The following is a 23,925-nucleotide window of genomic DNA, read 5'->3' on the forward strand; positions in this document are numbered from 1 at the left end:
TTTGTTTATTACTGGGTTACAAGCTTTGTTTCGAATCATGATCTCAGGAATGTGTTACGAAGTTTTATTTGTAGTAGATCAAACAACCATGAAGTTGTAGTCGAAATATTTAGAACATTTGAATGACATGTTATTATGGAACCACTTCATCATGACCTGTAACACTTATAACATGTTCTAACTCATATGAAAACAGTGAAAGCAGTGTTTTTAAAGATTTCCACATGGAATGAGGTCAAGGTGAGATTATGTCTGTGGTGGCGGGTTTTCCCTTGCAGCGAGAGGACAATGTGGCTGTCCCTGCTTGTGTATCAGCTTGCCTTGCTCGTCCAGCACGGAGAGGCCCAGCACATATGCAACACCCAGCCCACGTTCCGAGAGCCAGGTCAGTGGAAGAGTTCGCTGTCGCGCCACCACCGTCGCGCCGTTCCTTTCCCACTATACTGTGCGAGCAGGCAGCTCACCTTTCCTCTGCCTCACACCTGAGAAAGCACAGCTGGAACCACCCAGCAACATGAGTCCATGGTCTTATGCATTTCTGCCTTAAGGGCATAAATGATCACTTGTGCCCTAGAAACGCCTGACACGCAGTTAGTGAGTGAAACCTAGTTCACCTATAGTCATGTGTGCATTAATGTAGTTTTTTCTCGACAATCTAACTTTTGAATCAATAACACCCAAGGAAGTTTCATGCTCCTAAATATGGGAATACCATGTCTCCCTTCTTAATCACATACTGAAAGTTGCTTGGAATAATGTGTTTGCTACTGATAATATATGTGCATAAATATGTAAATATTTGCTGTAAACTGCAAGTTAATATGAATGTTCATGTGAACAAATGTGAACAAATATGTTAAAAAGATTCATTAGTGTAATTGTTTATATTTACCACTGTGCTTGTTTGTTACTTTCTGCAGCGAACTCTGATATCTCTGTAGTGTGTGGTACTGAGAGGATGGAGCTCCAGATCCTGCTCTGTCCCGTGTACTATGGAGGATACAATGAGTCTCTGATGGTGCTCAACGCTCAGTACAGCAACCCCCTCTGCCATGGCACCCCGGATCTAAACGCAGACCCTCCTGTGCTGAAGTTCAACTTCTCCATCACCAACCAGGCTGTGTCTCAGTGCTCCAACACACTCACGGTAACACACAGAGAGAAGTGGTACATTATCGTTATCTTTCAGTGTTTTCACACATGGTCCCTCAGTGAATCAGAACTCTTTTTTTTGTGCATATTTGAACACTCCAATTAGGTCGTTTTAATCCTTCCCTTTCTCACATCTCATCCTCTAGCTGTCTGTTTGTCTCCCTCCTCCCCTCCTTTCCTCCATCCCTCCATCCCTTCCTCCCTCTGACTTGTTCTCCCTCTCTCCCTCTCTCCCTCTCTCCCTGTCTTACCTCCTATGGACTGTGCATGGCATGCAGTGAAATCACAACCCAAATGTCCTTTTTTGACAGATGATGTTCCTGACAAATGTTCTCTAATCTCACAGATTACTCAAGAGGTGGGTTCCGGAGTGTTCTCAGATTACTCCAACATTCAGTTCGTCAACATCTCAGGGATTATCAACTCTCTGGACCCCAGCGCCGGCACCATTACCTACCGCAAAGAGATGATGTATCTTTTCTCCTGCCGCTACCCCCTGCAGTACCTGGTGAACAACACAGAAATGAGTGTGTGAGTTTGTCGGTTTTTATTTTCTGTCACTTATGGGAACTAATAAAGAAAAATAAGCAATATTTGTAACTCTATGGGATTTATTGATAATGAAAATGGCTTTTTTTGTTGTTGTTGCTCTGTTCGCATAAGCGGAACCATGACAAATGTCAGTCGTTATCCCAGCAGATATCAGTTCTGCTCAAGGTTCAGAAAATGGAGGAAAAACTGATGCAACTCTTGCACTTGCACTGCAGAGATGCAGGTTCTCTCTTTTTCCCCAGAACTTTTCAGCTCATGTATATCCGGGGGGCTAACAACCGATAAACTTTAAAACCATTCTCCATCACAGTAAATGAACACGAGTCCTCAGGACTTAATGAATAAACTTGTCAGGATACAATGCCCAATCAAAAGTCCTAGCTTATTTTTTGCCACAGATCGGGTGTGAGCCTGGCAATCAAGGACAACAATGGGAGTTTCATCAGTACTCTAAGCATGCACCTGTTCCAGGTAGGACCACAGATCACATGCATATACAACACTTCTATTCATACTGCATATAAAGGCCTACTGTGTGTACTGTAGTGTACTTATGAGTAACTCACACATGAACTATTTATGATTCAAAGGATGCCGCATACTCAGCCCAGCTCCAGGTCCCAGACGGAGGCCTGACACTGAAAACACGAATCTTTGTGGAAGTCAAGGCTACAAATCTCACTGAAAGGTACTAGATATGACACCTTTGTCACGTTAAGGATATATCTTACAGATAGGTAGATATGACACCTCTGTCCAAGTTAAGGATACATACAGTGGGGAGAATAAGTATTTGAACCCATTCTAAAGTTGACTTAAAAGAGGAATCTAAAATCATCTTTTGGCAATTGATCTTAATGCCTTAATTAAAAAAGATGAGTATTTTTGCCAGTTTTGATCTTGTGATTTAGTTGCCTCATTAAGATGATGGCGGGCGTGAACACAATACTGCTTGGATCATAGGACCATAATTGAGGACATGATGATTGAGGACACTGGATCAACTGCAATCTTTTCCTAGGTTTAACGTGCTGCTGGATCGATGCTATGCCACAACTAGCCCTTATCCAGTCAACAGCACTTACTATGACCTCTTTGTTGGGTGAGTTGTTGGGTGAAATCCTAACTCCTGATCCTAAATCCTACTTTAATTGTAGAATAATCAGAGAGACGTAAGATGTGACTAGAGCCAATTCCATATTTTACAGTCTCTAAGTCTCTGCTTGTAGGTGTACTCGCGATGGACAGACAGTGATAGGACAGAACGGTGACACGCAGGAAGCACAGTTCTCCTTCGAGGCCTTCCGTTTTGTGGAGCATAAGAACAAGACGGTCTCGACCTTCTACTTGCACTGTGAGACTAGACTCTGTGAGAAGACCTACTGCAGCTCTTTGCAGCAGGTATGGTAACTCCTGAATGGTGACTGCAACACCTAACCTGATTTAGAATATGGTGGCTCTACTGCTATGAATGAGATCCCATTTTTCCCAACGTGTGGCCGCAGCATTAGAATTGGTTCAGTTTTGTGAATTTTAATAGAATTGTTTATCATGAGTGGACATATGCTGTTATTTATTGTAATTCTATTTGATTATTGGGCTCTGGAGATATAGCACCTTGCTCTACTAGTTAAGATAAAAAGGAACACAGCAATGAGAAGCTGAGGTTTTGAATGAAGGCTTTAATGCCTACTGTATAGCCTCCCTGATATCCAGGCAGGGCCCCATGACCTGTCCTCCTCTCTCGCCTCTCAGAACTGTTCGAGCAACTCGAGGAGGAAGAGGGAGGTCATGTCAGATCAGGGCACCTCAGTGAGCGACACAGCTACGGTGACCTCTGGCCCCATCGTCACTAAACTCAACACCGGTAAGACGGATAATTATTATTCGACTATGCAAGTATCAATTCTAATTTACTTTTATAGTATTTGCATGCACCAAACTGTCTCAACAGCCGATGAAGTTAAATAGTTAATCTATTTTTGCTTCAGCTAACAGTGAAAATGCATGCATCAAACCACTACATGGCGTTAAGTCCCAAGTGATGACAGGATTGACATCATAGTAGATGAGAAACAGCAGATTAATGACACCATTTTAAGCCTTGATGAGCATTTAGATAAACAAAAGATCTACATTAGTACACTAAACCCATGTTTACAAACAATAACGTTTGATTTTTCTCTTTCAGACGAAGTGGCTACAGGACACGTGTCTGAAGGTATTTATAATTTACATTCATGAAGTATTTAAGCAAAGATTGTATGATTGAGCCATTGAACAGTAAAGCTATATAGCCTCAAATGATGACTATTATGTTTGGGATTTTGGATCACTAAATATACCCATTTATGTTTTGGAGTGATGGGTGAAAAAGCCAGTGATATATTTTTGTGTCTATTATTCAGATTCTGATCCCGGCCATCAGGAGAGCCCAGTGCTGGGAATTGCCGTAGCAGCAGCGGTGATTGCGATCATGTGTATGGCCACGTTGGGAGCTGTTTTCTACTGGGTCCGTCTCGCTAAGAGGAGCAAGGACAACCTGCTGCCTCTGAGGGCCAACAAAGGGGGCTGAAGAGACCATCTACAGAAACAACAGGACTCTGACTGGACATCCAACAACATTCATCCAGCTCGCTGCCAAAGACTCAGCTCTGCATGGGGTTAAAACACTGATAAAGGTCAAGGAACAACGCCACGTATATATGGCGATCATATATAATAAACATATACAAGCATTTTTCTGTGCTGAATCAAATACAATGCATGCCATTCTCCTGCATGGACACTTTCTCTTCTGCTCTTGAGGTTTATTGGGACGATACACTGGTTGTATTTATGAAATGCATGTCTTATTTTTCTACGATCACACTTTAAGGAAAGAAATCATCTTCAAATTGTATTTTTAAAAGTTCATATATCACAGTAATTCATTATTTTGCTCAGGTGGCATTGGAAAAACATCAAAAGCTTGAGGGTAGGGGTATACAGTACTTAATTTTCTACATATTGCTCTATTTTCTACATTATAGTAAAAATATTGTTTTTATTAAAATATAAGGGAATCATTATGTTGTCTAGAATTTCTTTGTTTTCTGAATTGATGATGGTAATCTCTCCAGGTTTTGCTACAAGACAGATTGAGATTTCAATATCAAATCAATCATTGCATGGTATGTGGAGTGTTTGCTGTAAGGATTCGGTTCTGGGGCTTAATGCATACATTAAGTTTATTTCACCAATAGTTACATCCCTTGAGAATCGAGAGAAAATTGAGAGTGTCAAGAAAACAAAATAATTTTCTTTAAAAAAAACTTTATTAACAATTCAGAAAAAAAAAAAAAAAATGAAATGATCTCCCTTTCCCAGCCCAACACGGATCCCCCCCTCCACAGAAGTATACTCATGTAATGCAAACAGACGAAAAGGGCAAGTTATGAACGAGTTAGGGTTTCTGTGTTTGATGTGGCACAAGTGCTTTCTGAAAAGAAAAAAAAAGAACTGATCTAGTGCAGGCAAACGGTTCTATCATGGGAACAGTAGAACCAAAAGCAGCAAAAACAAACATCAAAACAAAACAAAACAAAAACAGATTGCAGTGCTTTGTGTGGTGAGAAGCAGTCAATGAGACAATGCAAAGAAGAGTGCAGATTGCACATATCGTGAGACTATTTCCATGTACTTAATGTTGCAAAAATACTCATTTACTCATCAACACCATACGCAGAGAGGTAAGTAGACCAAAGAGCAAGGTAGATAGAAAGTACATGTCCTGCAGCAGTCCATAGAACATAATAAAAATGGTATTCTGGTGTTCTCCCAAATTACACATAATTCACAGAACAAGCTCATTTTAAATTAGGCATGACTGGTTAAAACCATGCTTTAGATAGTTAAGTATATTTTTATATATATAGATCTATTTATATATATATATATATAAAAACACATCCACACTGTACACTGAAGATCCAACTTAGCAACACTCAGTGGCTTGTGTCCAAATTAATTGTATAACCTTGCTTGTAATTCCAGTTTATAAAAATGGACTGACATGTTAGGATCTTACATATTCAGCATGCACAGCATTCATGTCAATGCAGATAGATGGCTAAAGAGGAACCAAAGGAAAGTGAACAACTTTCTAAATGGAACCATTTTTTTTTAAATAGACTGAACCCATGACTACCTCTTGTTACAAGCAAGGGCTCCACATTCTTTTTCTGTCCAGTTGTGGAACTGTTCTTGTGTGTGCTGAACATTCAGAGTTGTGTTGGTGACAGAGGAGGGGGTGCGGCGGGGTGAAGATGGGCGAGGGTGCTGGGGTTGGGGTAGGGCTCTCCGGCTGTTCACAAACTTTGTGAAAGATAAAGGGGACCAAGAAATCTATGACCCCTCAACGGCAGGTTAAGTCTAGGGAGGCGGATGGGGCCCAGACCTGGCCCTGACGGGGCTCAGAGGGGAGGCTGGTTCAGGCCACTACAGGGCCAGGTCCGCTCCTGCCGTGTTGACTGCCATCTCAGATGGCGCTGAAAAATGTACACCTCAAACAGTGTCCGATCTGACCCAACCTTCTGCTTAACGCGCAAAAAAAAAAAAAAAAATATTGAAAGTTGACGGGCTGACAAAGAAAACCTGAACCATTACACAAGTCAATAAATACAAGGAGATACTTTAGTTCCAGTTGTTATAACTCATCTGTTTTATGATTTGAATTGCTGTCTTCTGGTTGATCTGAAAATGAAAGAGGAAACAAATCTGTCAGTAATCATAGGTAGCAGTTAAAAAGATCAATTTTACTTTCTGCCTGCATGCAAAGGCCATGTTCTCCTTGATTCTTGTAAGACAAGAATCCAGCAAGGTTTGTGCTTTCCAAAGGATCATTGTGCTGTGACCATCTTCACCAGTAGAGCACTTAATGGCTGGGGCACAACAAAGCATTTGGGAAAGGCAGCCCAAGACAGCATGTGTGAATGCACGCGGATGCTCATTCAATAAGAGTGTCAAAGCGTTTGGTCACGTTACCTTTGCGTAACTGTAAAGTAGTATGGAGATGTGTGTTACAACTGTTCCAAATCTCTCCTGCTGTGCAAAACTTTCTCTAAAGAAGTGAGATAAAGTAAAAAATGCTAAGACACTAACTTCTCCATCAGCCAATTGATCAAAAGGGTTTCCCCTCTGATTAACTGCCCCCCACTGCCTGCACCATGTCCCATGATCATGCGGTTCCCAATCACCAGAAGTAGCATAAATACAGCGTCAGCACAGGATTACCAACCAGGGTGCTCCTTCTTTTCCCAAATATAGGAATTCGTTATGTATGCATTGCTATGAGAAAATACTTCATGTCAGGTCTGGAAGCACCCAGCCAATGATTTTACTCTGCTGCTTAAAGGTTGTATCAGCGATCATGGGTGACACCACTTCTGTTGGGTGTTTGAAGCAAGATCCCAAACATCCTTCCATGTTTCATGCATCATGAAAAAAAAAAGCGACAGACACACGATACTCTGATCGACTTTAAACCTCAATGATGGCTGATTCCGCTGGGTAAGTCAATATAGTTGTTTTTTATACAATTTTATAAACAAGTAAATATAACAGCGCTACTCCTTCACAATTTTATAACCAAGTAAATATAATAGCCCCACTCCTCCTCCTCCTCCTCCTCTTGGGAATTGATTCAGCCATTAATCCACTTGTTCGTTGACAGCTCCAGATAATGGCACTGCCCTCCTTTAGCTCCAACTTCACGTGCAGCCGTGCACGAGCGCAAAAAACCCCACAACACCCACCCGGCCACCCCCCATGTCTGTGATTGCTTGGAACACTATTTGTTTTGGTTTGGAGTGCTGATAGCACCAATTGTTTTCTTCATGTGCAGATCTCGGAGCCTACAGAGGCGCATTTTTTTTTATTTTTTTTTTATGGCCTTCTTATGGGGCGGGCAGCTAGCGGATTGTGAGCAAAGATCAGATGAATGAGGCAATTTATGCATTGCTGATACAACCTTTAAAGTAGCAGTGAAAGGTATGGTCCTTCACCAATACCACTGATCAACCATTTTGAACAGCTGCAATTACAGGCAATCTAATTGTGCTCATCTGGCCTTCCTAAGTCATGGTTCATGGTCTGTATTGTTCAGCATCCCATGAACTTTCTAGTTTAAAGTCTTCAAAGATAAGTGGCAACAAAAAAGCCTGCATATTACCAGCTATCAAATGTTGATATGAACTGTACATGTACTTACATATGTGTCCAAACTGCAAGTACACGTTGTTCACATTGTGTAACAACAGAGGGTCAATGCCTTGTTAGGTATGGACACTCAATATGGAACACACTGAAAAGTGTAACTCCGGACTAAAAGCAACCTAACTTATGAAGACGCCTTTTATAGTTATTGCACGTCTCCATGATCTGACAATATGTTTCGCCAGGTACTAGGTTAATTGGATCATGGCATACATGCCACACGATTTCCAGCGCTACACAGAGGAGCGCTACACAGAGGCCCATGTGCTACAGTAAAGCAAACGTTTTTCAGTCCTTGAACAGTCATGCCCGAACCGTATGGGACAAACACGGAATGGCCACAGAACTTTCGCAAAGACAAGCTTCCATTTGCTACGCCAGCAGCTTGTTTTTTCTGTATGTGTGCGAGCAGTATGTACTGTATATGCGCTCCACTTCCGTTGTCGATTGAATGGGAAAGGCATTCGGTGCCAAAGGCTAAAAGTTAACCCAGCTACAACTTGTAAGGTATCACCACCCATATCAAGTTAATGTTAATGTAGTTAAGGCTACAGATTGTTGTCTACATACATTCTTAAAATGTTTCTTGTCTATAGTATATTAAAAATGTCACAACGGAGAAAGTTTTTAGAGCGTGATCTGCGGACACGTAGGCTATTTTTAGAAGGTGCTCTGCAGGCGCCTCATACGCGTCCCGCGGGCACCACATTGGAGAACCCTGGTTTAGAGTAATTTCCTGTGTATTAGCCACATTGTGTATAAGCTGCAGGACAGAGTTTTAAGCAAGTTAAAAAAAAACATATTAATACCATGTTAACTGCCCCTGTGCATCAACCTCATAGCCAAAGAAATTTTGCAAAATCAATGTATAAGCCACGGCTAATAGTCGGGAAATTACGGTAGATGCATTTCTGACTCTTACCGGTTGTTGTTGTTGTTTCTTCTGGTGTTTGTGCTTCGCTTTCTGTTGCCGTCTCCTCTTTGTCTGCTGCAGGTGGCTCTTCCACGGGATTAACCTCTTCAGCAGGGTTAACCTCTTCTCCAGCTTCTATTAGCAGAATTCAATACATAAAGTGAATATGTTATGGTCGCAGTGTTAGTGGCTACATTTAAACATGGCAAGTACAGCATGTGTGTGTGTGTGTGTGTGTGTGTGTGTGAGTGTAAGGGACAAACAGAGAAAGAGGACGATTAAAAACAAACAAACAAAAAAAAGACCTGGCTTATCGTCTGTGGTGGTTGAGCTGCTGTTGGCTTTGCTGCTCTCGGAGCTGGTGCCGTTCTTCTCCTTGGGTTTGGGCTTGGGCTTGGGTTTGGTGAACTTCATCTTGTTGAGCAGATAGTTGACCTCGCGGTCCAGCAGGGAGATCTTGGCGTCAATGTCTTTGGACAGCAGCACAGGTTTCTCGGAGGGCGACCGCTTCTCCTGTTCAGCCACCGTCTGATTCTTCCAAGTCTGGAGTGGAGGTGCATATCAAAGATTAGAGGAGCACTGAAACGGTGCAGTCGGAGACTTTCACAATCATGACTTTCCAGAGGTGTCACATCTTACAGTGGTTTCATTTAACACTTTCTCCAAAGTCTTCAGCTCCACTTCAGTAAAGATTTGGTCAGCCTCGGGGATTAGTTTAGCACTTCTGCAGGGAGGGAATGAAAATACATTTAGTTTGTTGTTGCATTTCTTTATATTACCACTTGGGGGCAGTGTCTACGTGTATATAAACATATTTCAGTAAGAATGGCATACTTCGCCTAAGGCTGACTGAGTCAAGAACAATAAAACATTGTAAAAGCATGCTTTGTTCTAGGCTTGTCTTATCAAGACAAATCGCATGGGGCACACCTGCATGTGTGTAATAGGAACCTAAGCCTATTCAATACCTTGTGTTGTGAAACAAAAGGATTTCAAAATCAGACCAGAAGATTTGAGTGATTATGAGACATAAGGCATAACACATCTTATTGTGTAGCATAATTGGAACCAGTTTAACTTAACATAACGGTAATCAAAGTATTATTATACTCCCAGTTGCGCAAGCCATGTTTCTGCAACTCTGGACATAAAGGACAAATTCTGACGGTTGTAACCGCAGGAGTTAATGAAAGCCACTCCTGTTTCTGAAGAATCTGAGAAACAGATCTGTGATGATGGGAGTTGAGTAACAAAAAAAGTTACGAAATATATCTGCTGCCTAATTTCCCTATTGAGCCCCTATGAGGAAACATCTGAAAATCATTACTCTCCTCAGAGATGAAAAAGCAGCTGTTGCTATTGTTTACAAACTACTATAAATGGTTTAAGCCACTATTCTAATCAAAACCTTCTTTCGTCCTCAACCAAGTACAAATGAGCTAAGGCAGTGTTTCCCACCATCTAGAGTTCTTTACTGCCAATGCATCTCAATTGGATCCATTGAGTGCATGCATTGGAACGCAAGAGGTATGTATGAACTTGTCTTAGTTAAAGGAATAACGTAGTTTAATATGACAAAAACGGTGGAGTGTTCCTTTAATACTCATACTGCCTCCAGACCAGTGTGTGTCCCACTTACTTGAGGAAGAAGGCAGACTGGTTGAGCCGGCTGTCGAGGGTGGCCAGGCGGTCAGGCCACTTCCTGCGCTCGTCCACCCTGAAGAACATGCCCTTGGACACCTTCTTCAGCTCTGACAGCTTCTCCTTCAGCTCCTTGGTGGCGGCCGAGTAGCCGTCCTCGTCCATCCAGTTGGAGGCCTCGCTCAGCTTGGACGAGAGCTGCTCCTTCTCCTCCTCGGACACCACAGCCTGGTACTCATCCTGGTACAACTTGTCCTGAGGCGGAAGGAAACCGTGTCCGTTGGCACGTTCATCGACACAGATATTGGCCCATTCTCAACCTCTCTCCTCTCTCCTCGATGCTCGGTCCTCCAGGCTCGTTCCCACTGATCTATAACTAGCACTGGATAGACTATCCCATTGTTGCCGCCCCATCATTCTTTATGTAGATCAGTGGGAACGAGGACCGAGGAAGGAAGGGAGGTAATATAAAAAGACGAATGAGAAGCACCCATTGAAACTCTGGGTTACAAATGCCTTGTAAGCTACAATTGGGGGGTTCCATACCTGGGTCTCAAAGATGAAGGCCTCCAGGCTGTTCAGGGACTTCTCCCTCTCCTGTTTCTGCAGGTCCCGATCAGTCAGATCCTGCAACCTGGCACAGTAGGCGTTCTTTAAATAAAGGGCTGTGATCCCACTTCTCAGTATTGTCAACGTGCTTGTGCTATGAATCATGAACTGTATGAGTGTGAAGCTCTGTGCAGACAGCGACAACAACTGTCTGTGCAATAAAGATCCCATCAGGCTATCCACCATTTTTACTAAGAGGGCACAACGTTAGAGAACTACAGAGAGAGAGAGAGAGAGAGAGAGAGAGAGAGAGAGAGAGAGAGAGAGAGAGAGAGAGAGAGAGAGAGAGAAACAACAACCCACTTCTTCTTGGAGGACTCAATGGCCTCTATGGTTGGGTCCAGCACATCGTTGACCTCGAGATTTGCTCCGATGTCAACCGAGATCTTGCTCTTCTTCAGTGGTTTGGCCTTCTTGTCCTCCTCGGGCTCCTTAGCTTCAGCCTGGTCTCCCTCGGGGGCCTTCTCAGATTTCTCAGCAGACTCCTCAGTCTTTCCTGCCTGCTCAGCACAAGTTTCAATGTCATGCCAGAACACTTTTTAAAAGTTGTTCGCTAAAGAGATTCAAGGTTGACAAATGTTAAGGCTGCAGCTAGCTAAAGGAGCAGCAATCAGCAAACATAACAAAACAGTGGTGATGAGGGGCAGATTGAAGAGTTGCATTAAAATCTTTACATTAAGTAAAATCAGCATCATCAACCTCTGGATTCAAAGTAGGACTGAACCGATATGCTTAAACCTATTAACTATTTATGCTAACTTTGCACTTTGCACTATCTGTGCATCACTGCATTGCATCTTTAAGAGAGGGTTAAGACAGGCCCAGGGAGGAGACCTACCTCCGAGGCGGTGTCAGCCCCGTCTTGGGTGGCCTGATCCTCAGCCTGGGGCTCCTCGGCTGTTTGCTCTCCGGTTTCCTGCTTCTCTTCTGCGGCCGGTTCCTTCTCGACCTGTTCCTCAGTTTCTTTACCCGCCTCAGGAGCCTCCTCTTCATCCTGGAACCACATAAGAGGTTGATGATGGAACCACAAACGCATAGATACAGACACACACATAGGCCTTTTCCACGGACAGAGAACCGGCTCCGTTCCCGTTTGCGAACCAACATTTGAACCGTTCACCGCGTTTCCACCAAACAAAAGCCGGTTCAGAACGTGGCACCTTGGTTCGGAAGTCGAACCAAAAAATAGTAGGTTTTTCTTGCGAACTGGAGTGGGCGTCATTGCGCCATTCAGAGGGGAGAAGGCTAAAAGCATCAGTTTTCCGTCCATATCAACTGTTGCCATGAGTTTTTATGGGACAACTGGTCATATCATTCTCCTGCTTATATGAATCTCATTAACTTTTGTTTTTGCATACAACACCCATTGATGATGATGCATCCTTAGTTCGGTTCAGAACTGGTGGAAATGTGGGCTGGTTCACAAAGAATTTTGAACGGCACCAGTTCAACACCGGGTTCGCTGTCGGTGGAAAACCGCCTATTGTAAGACATGTTAGAACTCACCTGGACTGGTTCAGTCACATTTGCACTAGGTTCTGAGCTTCCACCTCCAAACAGACTTTGGATTGTATTACCCAGTTCTGAAACACAAATACACAAAACATGACAATTGTGATCACTGCTTATTCTCCAGAATCATCCAATATGGCTGTAATACTTAAGTCAGAGAATTTCCCACGATCATGGAATTACTGGAGTTACTCAAGTAATCATTTCAGCCCTATATGTGTGCATTAGTTTTTTTTTGAAAAAAAAGAACATACTTGTCAGTGTAGATTCCTCTTCTTTCTCGTCCACAATAGTCTCAAACACAGACTCCACCTGAAAAAGCAGTCATTAATACCAATACAATCACCTCCTTCTCCTCTTCAAGTGTTCCTAGTCAGGGCCCGTATTCACAAAGAATTTTAAGGCTAAAAGTAGCTCCTAACTGGCAAATTTAGGAGAAACTCCTAAAAATAATGGGCGTGTCACTCCAAACTTTAGGACTCCTAATTTTTTTCACTAAAAGTTATTCACAAAGCATTTTAAGCTTAAAAGGAGCTCCTAAGTCTAGGACAGCTAAAAAGAACTAACGACTTCTAACTCACTAAGACACACAACCCGTTTTTAGTGGTATTTCACGTCGCAATGTTTTGAAATGAACGTGCGGTTACAGGAGCTTTCATGCAAGGGAATAATTGTGCATTGCAACTAAGGATGCAAGTGCAATAATGCCTCCGACATCCAAAACCACCATTGCATGTAAACTAAATGTAACGTCTCATTGTGCCTAATTAAATTAAATTGTTTCTCCTCTTTGCAAATGTAGGCTACGTGTTTTCATACAGATTAATTCAAAACATGTTGCAAAATATACTGCTCCAGTCCGTAGTGTTTCATTATGCCTAGGCTATTTGCTTTACTCTTTATTAATTTAGGCTATGCCTATTTATTCATCATCTTCCATCCTTCACAGCTTGACATAGCGCCCGCTATGTAATTAAATGTAATTTATCTGGCTTCCTTAAGTTGTAACTTTGACATGCTAAATCCTATTCTGATCCAGTATTACTATGCCAAGAATTTGATCTGTGCCACAAAACGTTCCAAACAGACAGTGGAAACAGAGAAGTGGTACCAGAGCAGGAGAGCTACACCAGGTGCGTATCTAATGCGTAAAAAACATTTGAGAAGATTGGTCTAATTTCTTTTTTTTACGTACACGCTGCAATCACGTCTGTTGCAGTTACTTCCACTGATTTCAGTGGAAGCTAATTGTTGCAGCAGATGCAACGAAAACGGACCGCCTCAATTACGCGCCTGGTGTAGCTTCCCAGCAGGACTCCAAAATAGGAGCTGGCACAGATTGGCTGGACAGATGTGGACCTCACCCTGTCCAGCACCAGCACACCGCTCTCGTCCATGTTGAAGTGTGCCTTGATTCCCTTGGACTCGGCATCGCTGTGCTTCTTGAAGCTCTCTCCCACTCCATTCAGCTTGACCGTGGTGAGGTTCAGAGAGCCAAACACACTGCACACAGAGCAAACGCAAATCATTCATCAACTCAAAATAGATTCGCATTGGTGATTAAATAGAAAAGATGGTTAGTTGCACAACCTGCAAAACTGAAAGAGAAGCCTTCACAGGATGTGAGCAATCATATCAACACAAACACTGGCAAAAGATGTCAGTTAGGGGTGTCTATTAGTGCATGCTTTTAGGGTAGACAGCTTGATATTGTTAAAAATCCTCGTTGGTTGTTGGTTTGATTGCTCATGTGTTGTTCACATGCATGTTACTGTTGTTGATGTTAAAACGGCGTACCTTAGGTCTTGTTCACTGAGGAAACTGAGGTCGCCGTAGTTGATGTTGAAGACAAAGTCATCCGCGTAGCGGTTGAAGGTGATGACCTTTCTCTGGGGGTATGGAGCCATGCGCTGGAACAGGATGCGCTTGTTGTGCTTCACACTCTTCGTTCCATCCTCTTCCTCAGTCTCCCTGCTGAACTCCACCTGGTAGAGGAAAGCAACATGTTACAAATTCAGTGTTTGTACATAGGCCTTTACTAGTCTGCATGCTGTTCAACCAAGGCTGAGTCCCAAGACATAACATATTTTCCAAGAATATGTTATTCGTTGTGACTGTACCGTGCACACAGTGCTTACCTTGGCAACAGGCAGAGACTACTGTATTTGGTCAAAACAGTTAGAATTTAAAAATGGATAGAGTTTCTATTGAGATGACGATGCTCCTTACCTGAATAGGGAAAACGGCAGCGTCTCGCACGATGAAAGGCTTGACCTTGAAGGCTTTGCTGAGGGCCGCTGCCTGGTAGACGGCTCCCATGGCAGCAGCCTCGTCAGCATTGATGTTCTTCGCCAGCTCCTCTCTGAAACACACGAGGTACGTTGTTAAGGAAGGAGTTTTTCACTTCTGAAACCAATATGGCTGATTTATAAAGGCTTTATTTACATTTCAAATACAGTTGTCATTTCATACAGTACATTTCTATTCTTCACGTTATGTTTAAATAATTAATTATTCACAATTTGAATTTTGAAAAGCACCTTGGGTCAACTTCTGTTCTGTTATATAAACTGACGTGAACGGATTCAACCCACAGAGCCCAAGCTAATATTATCAGTACTGTTTTGTTTTAACTGTAAGCCTTGAAAATAAGGACATACTTGCGCACAGCCTTCAGCAAGACCTCCTGGACCTTGGGTACCCGAGTTGATCCTCCCACAAGAATGACCTGCTCGATCTCATCCTACACAGGAAATAAGGTTTCACATTCAGCGTTGCAAGACTAGACTAGCCCTATGAAGCCGGCCTACACAGAACACAGTCTAAAGGTGACCTGGACATCTCCAACTAAATAATTCCTAATAGATACTAATTAAGGTATTCAATCTTAGAACTGTAACTACAGCAAAATCAGTCGTTAATGGCCTGGTCAGACTATACGATTTTTTTTGTCGCTCACGATTGTCGTTTACGATCTACCATGTCACACTATACGATTTTAGAACCATGAAAACCTCTCCGCGTCTTGGTCGGGAGAGTGGCCACATACACCGAAAGCATCGGTCGTGTCACACGACTCCCGTCAAATTTCTGACAAGCCAGACTTTTTGTCGGGCTGTTTTAGAACGTCGTGAACGACAAATCGCAAGTCGTGAAGCATGTCACATTATAAGATTCACTCCGCGTTCAATGTCGTACCCGACCATTTGAAACCGGATACGACGCTGTAAACTTGTCGGTCACGACAAATTCGGGCCAAAAACACACACACACACACACACGCTCCTTTAGAGTTCACTCACGAGAGACATTTCAGCTGAGGTGAGGGCATCCTGGACAGGTCCTGGCACCCTGTCAAACAGATCCTGACACAGCTCCTCAAACTCAGTACGAGTCACCTTCGCCTTAAAGTCAATGTCATCCATCAGACCCTCCACCTGCAAAAAACAAACAGAGGACTTTTTCATTTATCAGAATTACAAGCCCATATTTGTTTTGTTAACAGACTAATAAAAATTCTTCATGAACCAATTTCATAAGTCTGTGCAAACGGTGTGTTCCTCTACCAGGTGTGAGTGTGAGAAGGTAACAGTCACTGGTCTGACCTGAGCCATGAATTCAGCGTTGGCACTGAGCACGGTCTTTAGCCTCTGGGCCTCCTTGAGGAGCTTAGCCATGGCCCGCATGTTCTCCCGCACGTCTTTCTTGGACTTCTTCTGCTCGTTAAACAGCTTGGCCAAGTGCTCTCGCAGACGAAGCTCCATTTCAAATCCTCCCAGTGTCCGGTCAAACCTTAATGAATATTTATTTAGAATCAAAAACATATTTCATATAAAAAAAAGAGAGAAAAAAAAAGAATGATTTAAAACAAACAAAAAAAATGCCCAAAACCATCTACACAATAACAAACACACAAGCCTATCTGTGGCTACTTTATAGTCTCTTTATGGTATATTCACCTAGGTGTTACTATAAACAGTGAAACTCACCCTACTCCTCTGATCTGGAGCTGGGGCTGTGTTCCCAACTCTTTGTTCTTCACAGTTTGATAAGTGACGATAGTGGCCGTCGTGCTTCCAGAGCCCATGTCATAGAACAGCACATTCTGCAAGGGGAAAACATGCACATCTTTAAGATGAGAGAAACAGATGTGGAAATACATACAGTATATACAGTGGCGGTTCTAGACTGAATTACTCCCCAGGCGAGATCCTCCACGAGCGCCCCCATGAGTGTTTTTTGACGCACTTTGCGTCAGTTGGGCTCATAGGGTTAAGCGCTCGTGCCGCCCCATACAAGATGCCGCCCCGGGCGACCGCCCGGTTCGCCCGTACCTAAAACCGCCACTGAGTATATATTTCTTCTTCACACAATTTCAGCTAGGATTTCTGTCTTAATGGAGATTTCTGACAGAGCCTTTTGGCATTACCTGTGCAGTTGCGTTTATGTCTTTCCTCCGGAACACTCCATAGTTCAAAGCAACAGCTGTGTTGTCATTGATGAGCTGAAGGACCTTCACGCCTGCCATCCGGGCAGCCTGCAGAACTGCCCTTCTCTCTGCCTGATTGAAAAAGGCTGGAACGGTGATCACTGCATCTTTAATTGGCTGCTCTGAAAAAAACAAACAAAACAAAAAAAGTCCAATGTTAGCTCTGAAATATGCTGAATAGTGACTGTATAGATCAAAGCTTAAGAAACCAAACAAACCTGCAAAATCCTGAGCAAGAGAGCGAGAGTCATTCAACACCATGCCAAGGATTTCCTCCGGTGAGTACACCATCTCTCTGTGGGAGAGCAGAGATCCTCATCAGTATGCAGAACACTCAACGGCCATCAGACATGCATATGTAAAATATATACAAAGAGGGGGTGTAACGATTCCTCCGACAGTCTGTCAGATAAAGGGTACTCAATCAGTATTTTAATGGCCAGGTAACTAATGACAGTATTACAATTTATATGTATCCATGTCACAGTTCAAGAACAAGTCTGTCATATAACCGGTCAAAGATGCTTCTGCAAGGTTGAACTGATATTTGCCAATGCAACCAACAACACTTTAAAGTGCTGTTCTAATTCAATTTAGATACCACCTCAAATTACTTCACATCAGCAACTTCTAGAGGACAACAACTTCTAGAGGGCAACAACATCGTGTGCCATTCCTTCTGTGATTGTTGCTTTGTCATTTGCCTGTATCTGAAGTTAAATGTTACTCTTTCTTCAGCAGGCATTATGGTATAATGAGGAAATAGGCTGAGTGCAAGACCATGCCGCATTGATTTAACAAGCTGAGCAAAATTGGTTTAGTGACATTCCTGTTGGATAGACCCACCGTCTGTCTTTTAACACTGAAGTTATCTGTCCAATAAGGTCCAAGAACCTTACAGACTTACAGATATAACCAGTTGGTTTACAAAAATGTTTATGGCAACTACTGTATGCAGGCACCCCCCCCTCCTTCAAAATGAAGAGAGAGGTAACATACACTGGTTTACTTGCATAATCCCACACGAGACTTACTCTGAGAGCCTGAAGATGGTAGTGCCCCTCTGCTCGTCCTTCTCTAGCTGGTGCTCAGGGAAGTGTTGCTTGTACAGCAACACCTGGGGATTGTCCTCACGCTTCCCCAGAAGACTCTGAATGTATCGGTACACCACCTTCGGGTTCTTCACAGACTGTCAACACACAGATGATGTGATGATGAATGACACGATGCTCATTGTCTAACAAGAGACAAAACCTGTCAACGTATGTCAAACGAGATGCTTTGAGATGCATGGAACGGTGACACCTACCACTCCGAGGGCGCTGTCTCCAAAGAGACGCTCATTGTCCTTCAGGCACACGGCTACCGGTGTTTTCCTCCTCGACTCCCTGGAGCAACAGAGAAGAATCGATTGCTCAGTTTCAAAGTCTTTCCTGCTTAACCATCACGAATGACTGTTTGAGTCGGTTCAAACTTACTTGTTAAGGACAATCTCCATGGGCACACCAGGTTTGACTAAAGCTATCTTCACCCACTCACTCCCCAGGTCTACAGACATCACAGCTACAGAGTCTGCAGGTGAGGCAAACATGGTATCAAACACCCACACTCAAGAAAATTAGGAAGTGAAACTACTGTGTGTGAGGGCACAGTGGTTTCCGGCTCCATCACTGTACTAATACTCCGCCATAACCATATTAACATGCACCGCGTTGTCTCAAACAATCTTACCTGTCTGAGAAGGCAGGAGTGCAAGTGCAAGGCAACACAATGTCCATATGGTCAGCTTCCTCATTGTGACCTATAGGAGAAAAAGAAATCTGTCAACAGATACAATGGCCACAGCCAGATCTTCCAAGTATTCTTACTTTGTTTTGGTGGGAATATATACAGCAGATACAAGTTTGTCATTCAGAGAGGTATTAAATGTGTGTATGGTGAGGGACAGAAGTACATTCAGTCTACTGTAGGTGGGGACAGATCACCTTGATCACAGGTACACCATCAGGTTCAAGTCCCCTTATGTGTAAAGCTAAATGATCCCGCCCACGTGAGAGGACAAGAGCTTGAATACACGTGGCACTAATTACTGAACAATCTGTAAGGATGCGGTCAATTAACCTAGTCATCATCTCAAATGACTGCTGGCGTTTTGAGACATACGGATAACATCATGGTTAGACAGTAGGGACAACAGCGCTGCCCACAACAGTTTAAAGCAGTCTCGCGAATATTCGCTTTGTGGAATGAATATGAGCCGTACATGGGTCCGTGCAGGCTTGTGGATGCGCATCGAAATTTCTAGTCTTTGAACGCCGGTGTGTGAATCGTTGATTGACCGAGTCACGTCGTGAGACGTTGAAGCTAGCTTTCTCTCGCTAGCCAGCATTATTCTAGACTCAACTTAATTGGTAGGCCAAAGTGCATTTAGTTTAATCACTAAAAAGTACATTAACGTTCACACAATTCGTATGAGAAGTGTTAAGACATCCTGTTCAGAACTATGCTGAATGCAATTAGATCCATTCATCCATCCTTAACGCTACAGCTAGACCGCAATGCTAATAGGCTACAGACATCAGATCACTCACTTACTTACTTAGCTGGCGAGCTAGCTCACTTGCTAAGTGAGCAAACTAGCTAAACTGTCACACGCACAGTCAGTGCTGTCACAACAAAGCTATGCAGGGTAGATGAAAATGGTGCTAAAGACCAAGTTGTGTAAAATGAGTGTAACATTACATTCAAACTCCACCGACATGTCGAAACTTACCTTAAAGACCCAGGTTATTTTGGTTGTGGGTGACTACAGAACTCCGGTTCTTTCTGGCTTTGCACGTTTCTGAGCAAATGGATTTGATCAACTCCCGAACCCTCTTGTACTCGTCGGCAGTTATATCTAGATCATGTACAACTGAAAACCAGCTCCAGTGTGGCTAGGAACATTACCTTGTTCGCAATTATTTTAAGGGTACACTCCACAGACTTCTTGCGTTTTCCTTTGCAGTCACCGGCTTGTTCCTAACCTAACCATTGGGCCCAGGACGCGGCGTGATCTCATTGGATCCCTTGTACTCGCTCTTCCGCGAGTGACAGTTGTCCTGTGGTAACAAGGCCCGCCTTTTGCTTTCTAAACGACCAACAACGATAGGTCCACGTGCTGAACCACGACTTGGACAGTGTATTCAGTGGTCCAGCAGGGGTACAACAAGTTTTATCTGCGTTCTTGATTGGTACACGTTCAGTCAATGGGATGGGGAAAACTAAAATATTTGTATCTTGTGCTACCCCATCTTTGTACAGTAAAATAGGGTCCCATTGCATCACCTGCAGTCTGACAATGAAACCTTAATGATTGAGGCCTAAACTAGGCTAGTTGAAAAAGGCTGACTATTCCCTTTGGATTTAGGCCTAAGAACCACATTTCTGCTTAAAAAACACATATTTGATAAAAGTATGTTTTAGACATGATACATGGCATTATGGATTTTGGAGGATAGCCTATGCCTATGACTACAGATTCTCATGTGAGGTTCTGTAAACAAATACACCTAGGCCTCAATTCTTAAACATGCCAGACCAGTGTGGGGTGGTTGACAAAAGGTCTGTCTGGAGAGTGCAAACACGTTGCTGCATCATTGAACTCCATCTTCCTTTTTTCCATCTGTTAGTGAAAGACTTGATGAGGATATCCTGTACACCCTCACCAACATATTAAAGGGCAGTTCTCTGCTTGCATTCCTTACACTCCATTATTCTAATACAGCATGGGGAACATGTAGTAGTGCTAATGAGTACAAGCGCTACAGCAAGCGCTACAGGGTCCCATTGGCTAAAGGCATTTTTAAAAAATCATTTATCCCAAACGCCATTAATATTATCAACTCAAAGTGAATCCCCTGACAGCAAGAACTGCTCCTATTTATTTAATTTTATATTGTTTTTATAACCATTGATGTTTGTCCTGTATGTCCAGTTGCTGTATGTTCAGCTGCCATATGTTGCTTATGTTGCTGTATGTTCAGTCACTGTATGTCCAGTCGCTGTATGTTCAGTTGCTATATGTTGCTGTATGTTGCTGTATGTCCAGTTGCTGTATGTCCAATCAATGTGTCTGTGAAACATGTCTGTTTTATCCTGTGTTTTGGGTGAGCCAAAGACAATTTTCCACCTTGGTGGACAATTAAAGACTTATTCTATTCTATTATTCTAACTTAAGGACATGTATAAATTAATTTATTCACACATTTCATATTATTACATTTTAAATTACATTTATTTTTGCAATTATTTACAGGACTATTCAAGATTATATACTTGTGAAAGATTTTGTAACTAATAGCAAATGGTAGTGTAAATAGTATCAGATTGTAAATTGTTTGGCAGGGCTGTGTCAGAGTACTATATGAGTGATGCTTGACTTTATGAATGTGATGTAAACATAGAACCCCTATCCTGCAGAATGGTGCAGTCTCCCTGGTGTTAAATTGGAGTTGGTTCTATCTATTTTAGGCCTAAAGGTACAGCCTGATCCAGCAAGATCACTCTCAGTCTCACTCATTCACAGTCGTCTGGAAAAGTTCAGATGGGGTCTAGAAATGTCGTTGGTGGTGATGATGAGTGCAATGGATAGACCGGAGAGAGGAGACCCTGGTCCAGACTGGAGAAGATGCTGCTGGTTTGCGTCACTGGTCATGTAACGTGTGAAAGTCAGATTTCTCTTCCAGCCAGTAGGTGGCGATATCACGTTTACATTTATTGTTTCACTGACTGTGGCATAGTAGAAGAAACTTTGTCAACATGGCGACCCCGATGCATCGGCTGATTGCTAGAAGGCTAGCGTAAGTACTATATTAATACAAATCCTAGCGTCTGGGTTTGTTAGGTAGTAGCATAGTTATTCAGTACAATGTGAACAATGTTGTGTAATGTTTGTTGTACAGGAAATACAACACCGTGTAGCGTCTCAGACTGGACCAACTACTAGCCTATTATTAGCTAGCAAGAGCTAGCTGCTAACTGCTTAACATTACGATTACGACTACGACTACTCTGCTTAACACTTGATAAGCTCTGGCAAATTTATTGAAAGCCTTGCCCTTGAATGTTAGCTTTTAGCGATTTAATAATTATTTTGAATACATAAGTTAAATGTGTTTAAAGATAACAGACGTGAGGCAGTGTCATCCTTTTTGATAGTGATAACACCATAGCTAATGTAGTCAGGTTTTAACAGTAACGGCATTAATATGTTGTTCTTTTCTTCTCATTCCACTCTATACCAAAACAGAGAGGCAAACAAGCAAAACGTCAAATGTCAGAAGTGTCTAGAACTTGGTCATTGGACCTACGAGTGCAAAGGGAAAAGGAAGTACCTTTATCGACCCTCTCGAACTGCAGAGATGAAGAAGACCCTAAAGGAAAACGATAACAAACAAGAAAATGTAATGTAAGTATAGTGTGTGTGTGTGTGTGTGTTTGTGTGTTTGTGTGTTTGTGTGTTTGTGTGTTTGTGTGTGTGTGTGTGTGTGTGTGTGTGTGTGTGTGTGTGTGTGTGTGTGTGTGTGTGTGTCTGTGTGTGTGTGTGTGTGTGTGTGTGTGTGTGTGTTACCTGTTGTGTATTCAGTCATGATTCACACTGCTACCGTTTACTCTTCTTCACAGCCCTCATGCTGGAGAAGTCGCTGATAAAAGGAAAAAGAAGAGGAGAAAAAAGTAATGGAGATTCCATCTTCTTTGATAAATAATTCCAAAATCAATCATGTGGAAGATGGTCTGATGTATGGCAATGCTCCTTGTTTTTTTTTTAGGGAAAAAGACCAGAGTAGCTCCACTGGTGTCAGCAGTGACTCGGATAGCTCAAGTGATTCCTCTGATAGCAGCGAGTCGTCCAGTTCCTCGTCTTCGTCGGAGGACAGCAGCAGTGATAGCGAGGGCAGCTCCAGCTCCTCGGCCTCCTCCAGTAGCAGCAGCAGCAGTAGCAGCAGCAGCTCCGAATCGGATTCAGATTCCTCTAGCAGCAGCAGTTCGGACCAAGGCCCACCAGTGAAGAGAAAAAAGAAAACCTGAAGGACTTGAAGCCCAGATGTTCCTTTCGTTTTTTTAACGCTACCATGTGTTTTTGTGATGATGTGGTAATCCTGTACCCAGTCGGTTTTGGTATGACTTGGTTGCATCAAGATGTTTTAAGCCTTCAATTCTGAGAGTGCTAGAGCACGTCATGTGCCTAGGCAAGCAAGATTTCTTTTATTTTCAATAAAGGATATTTGATTTTTATTCCCTCTGACTGTTTTGTAATATGGTAGAACATCCTGTTTAAATACTGTTGAATAATTAACAGTTGTCTTACTCAGTTACATTTGTCTCATCATCAAGTGAACTGTGATACTGAAAGGGAAAGTTACATAATTTGTTGGTATGAACAATTGGAAATATATCTGTTTGCTATGTTCACTTATGTCTACATCTTCGATCATGTACAGTCAGTGGCAGTAGAGAGGATATTCTGCAGAACTGTGGATGTGTAGTCGACATCATTTTAGAAATAGTCGTGCTAGGGTAGTCAAAATAATGAATATGAATATCCTGCATACTTATTTTAATGGTGATGATGGGGGATAACTATCAACATGATTTAATGTTTGACGCTCAGATCAGCCTTAAGAGGTTCGCTTTGACATTTTATGCTTAACCTTTCCGGTATGGATAAATGTTTTCAAGGTTTTCCAATGAGTTTTAATCTAGTTTTTAAATATTTGTCTTGGCAGTCACCTTACTGCAATTTCTAAGCCAGTGTTTGAAA

At 42.6% G+C, this 23,925-nt stretch overlaps 3 protein-coding genes across 5 annotated transcripts; 2 read left to right on the forward strand and 1 right to left on the reverse strand.

Annotated features, from left to right (window-relative positions):
* Window positions 1-958: 958 nt before the first annotated feature.
* On the forward strand, window positions 959-4,512 carry si:ch73-261i21.5 (zona pellucida-like domain-containing protein 1). The gene is made up of 7 exons (XM_062535931.1): window positions 959-1,147; window positions 1,499-1,683; window positions 2,726-2,806; window positions 2,934-3,105; window positions 3,460-3,571; window positions 3,896-3,925; window positions 4,113-4,512. The coding sequence occupies exons 1-7, from the start codon at window positions 959-961 to the stop codon at window positions 4,277-4,279; spliced, it is 936 nt and encodes a 311-aa protein (XP_062391915.1). The 3' UTR covers window positions 4,280-4,512.
* A 737-nt stretch (window positions 4,513-5,249) lies between these two features.
* On the reverse strand, window positions 5,250-20,158 carry hyou1 (hypoxia up-regulated 1). Of its 3 annotated transcripts, XM_062536629.1 has the most exons (25): window positions 19,897-20,158; window positions 18,855-18,924; window positions 18,602-18,695; window positions 18,433-18,511; window positions 18,158-18,312; window positions 17,342-17,418; window positions 17,064-17,245; window positions 16,624-16,739; window positions 16,240-16,426; window positions 15,937-16,071; window positions 15,295-15,377; window positions 14,864-14,996; window positions 14,432-14,619; window positions 13,999-14,137; window positions 12,889-12,946; window positions 12,629-12,705; window positions 11,961-12,116; window positions 11,426-11,622; window positions 11,060-11,147; window positions 10,512-10,768; window positions 9,512-9,596; window positions 9,178-9,415; window positions 8,882-9,007; window positions 6,730-6,805; window positions 5,250-6,438 (listed from the first exon to the last, which is right to left on the reverse strand). In XM_062536629.1, the coding sequence occupies exons 2-24, from the start codon at window positions 18,916-18,918 to the stop codon at window positions 6,765-6,767; spliced, it is 2,955 nt and encodes a 984-aa protein (XP_062392613.1). In that variant the 5' UTR covers window positions 18,919-18,924; window positions 19,897-20,158; the 3' UTR covers window positions 5,250-6,438; window positions 6,730-6,764. The 3 variants fall into 3 exon arrangements, with proteins under 3 accessions (XP_062392613.1, XP_062392611.1, XP_062392612.1); XM_062536627.1 differs by lacking the exon at window positions 6,730-6,805 and having other exon boundaries at window positions 19,897-20,157; XM_062536628.1 differs by lacking the exon at window positions 6,730-6,805 and having other exon boundaries at window positions 20,073-20,126.
* A 1,675-nt stretch (window positions 20,159-21,833) lies between these two features.
* On the forward strand, window positions 21,834-23,399 carry zcchc10 (zinc finger, CCHC domain containing 10). The gene is made up of 4 exons (XM_062536630.1): window positions 21,834-21,964; window positions 22,414-22,572; window positions 22,788-22,838; window positions 22,934-23,399. The coding sequence occupies exons 1-4, from the start codon at window positions 21,924-21,926 to the stop codon at window positions 23,190-23,192; spliced, it is 510 nt and encodes a 169-aa protein (XP_062392614.1). The 5' UTR covers window positions 21,834-21,923; the 3' UTR covers window positions 23,193-23,399.
* Window positions 23,400-23,925: the final 526 nt, after the last annotated feature.

The sequence above is a fragment of the Sardina pilchardus genome, chromosome 5, assembly GCF_963854185.1.
Source record: "Sardina pilchardus chromosome 5, fSarPil1.1, whole genome shotgun sequence".
NCBI classification, from domain to species: domain Eukaryota; kingdom Metazoa; phylum Chordata; class Actinopteri; order Clupeiformes; family Clupeidae; genus Sardina; species Sardina pilchardus.

Bases quoted from the DNA above. Each gene is read 5' to 3' on its own strand.
- hyou1 (XM_062536627.1), bottom strand. From the start codon at position 18,918: ATGAGGAAGCTGACCATATGGACATTGTGTTGCCTTGCACTTGCACTC. The intron at 18,696-18,854 runs GTAAGATTGTTT...CCTCACCTGCAG, and splicing joins ACTCCTGCCTTCTCAGACAG to ACTCTGTAGCTGTGATGTCT. The intron at 9,597-10,511 runs GTAAGTGGGACA...CCCTCCCTGCAG, and splicing joins CAGTCTGCCTTCTTCCTCAA to AAGTGCTAAACTAATCCCCG.
- zcchc10 (XM_062536630.1), top strand. From the start codon at position 21,924: ATGGCGACCCCGATGCATCGGCTGATTGCTAGAAGGCTAGC. The intron at 21,965-22,413 runs GTAAGTACTATA...ATACCAAAACAG, and splicing joins CTGATTGCTAGAAGGCTAGC to AGAGGCAAACAAGCAAAACG. The intron at 22,839-22,933 runs GTAATGGAGATT...TTTTTTTTTTAG, and splicing joins AAAAAGAAGAGGAGAAAAAA to GGAAAAAGACCAGAGTAGCT.
- si:ch73-261i21.5 (XM_062535931.1), top strand. From the start codon at position 959: ATGGAGCTCCAGATCCTGCTCTGTCCCGTGTACTATGGAGGATACAAT. The intron at 3,106-3,459 runs GTATGGTAACTC...CTCGCCTCTCAG, and splicing joins ACTGCAGCTCTTTGCAGCAG to AACTGTTCGAGCAACTCGAG. The intron at 3,926-4,112 runs GTATTTATAATT...TCTATTATTCAG, and splicing joins TACAGGACACGTGTCTGAAG to ATTCTGATCCCGGCCATCAG.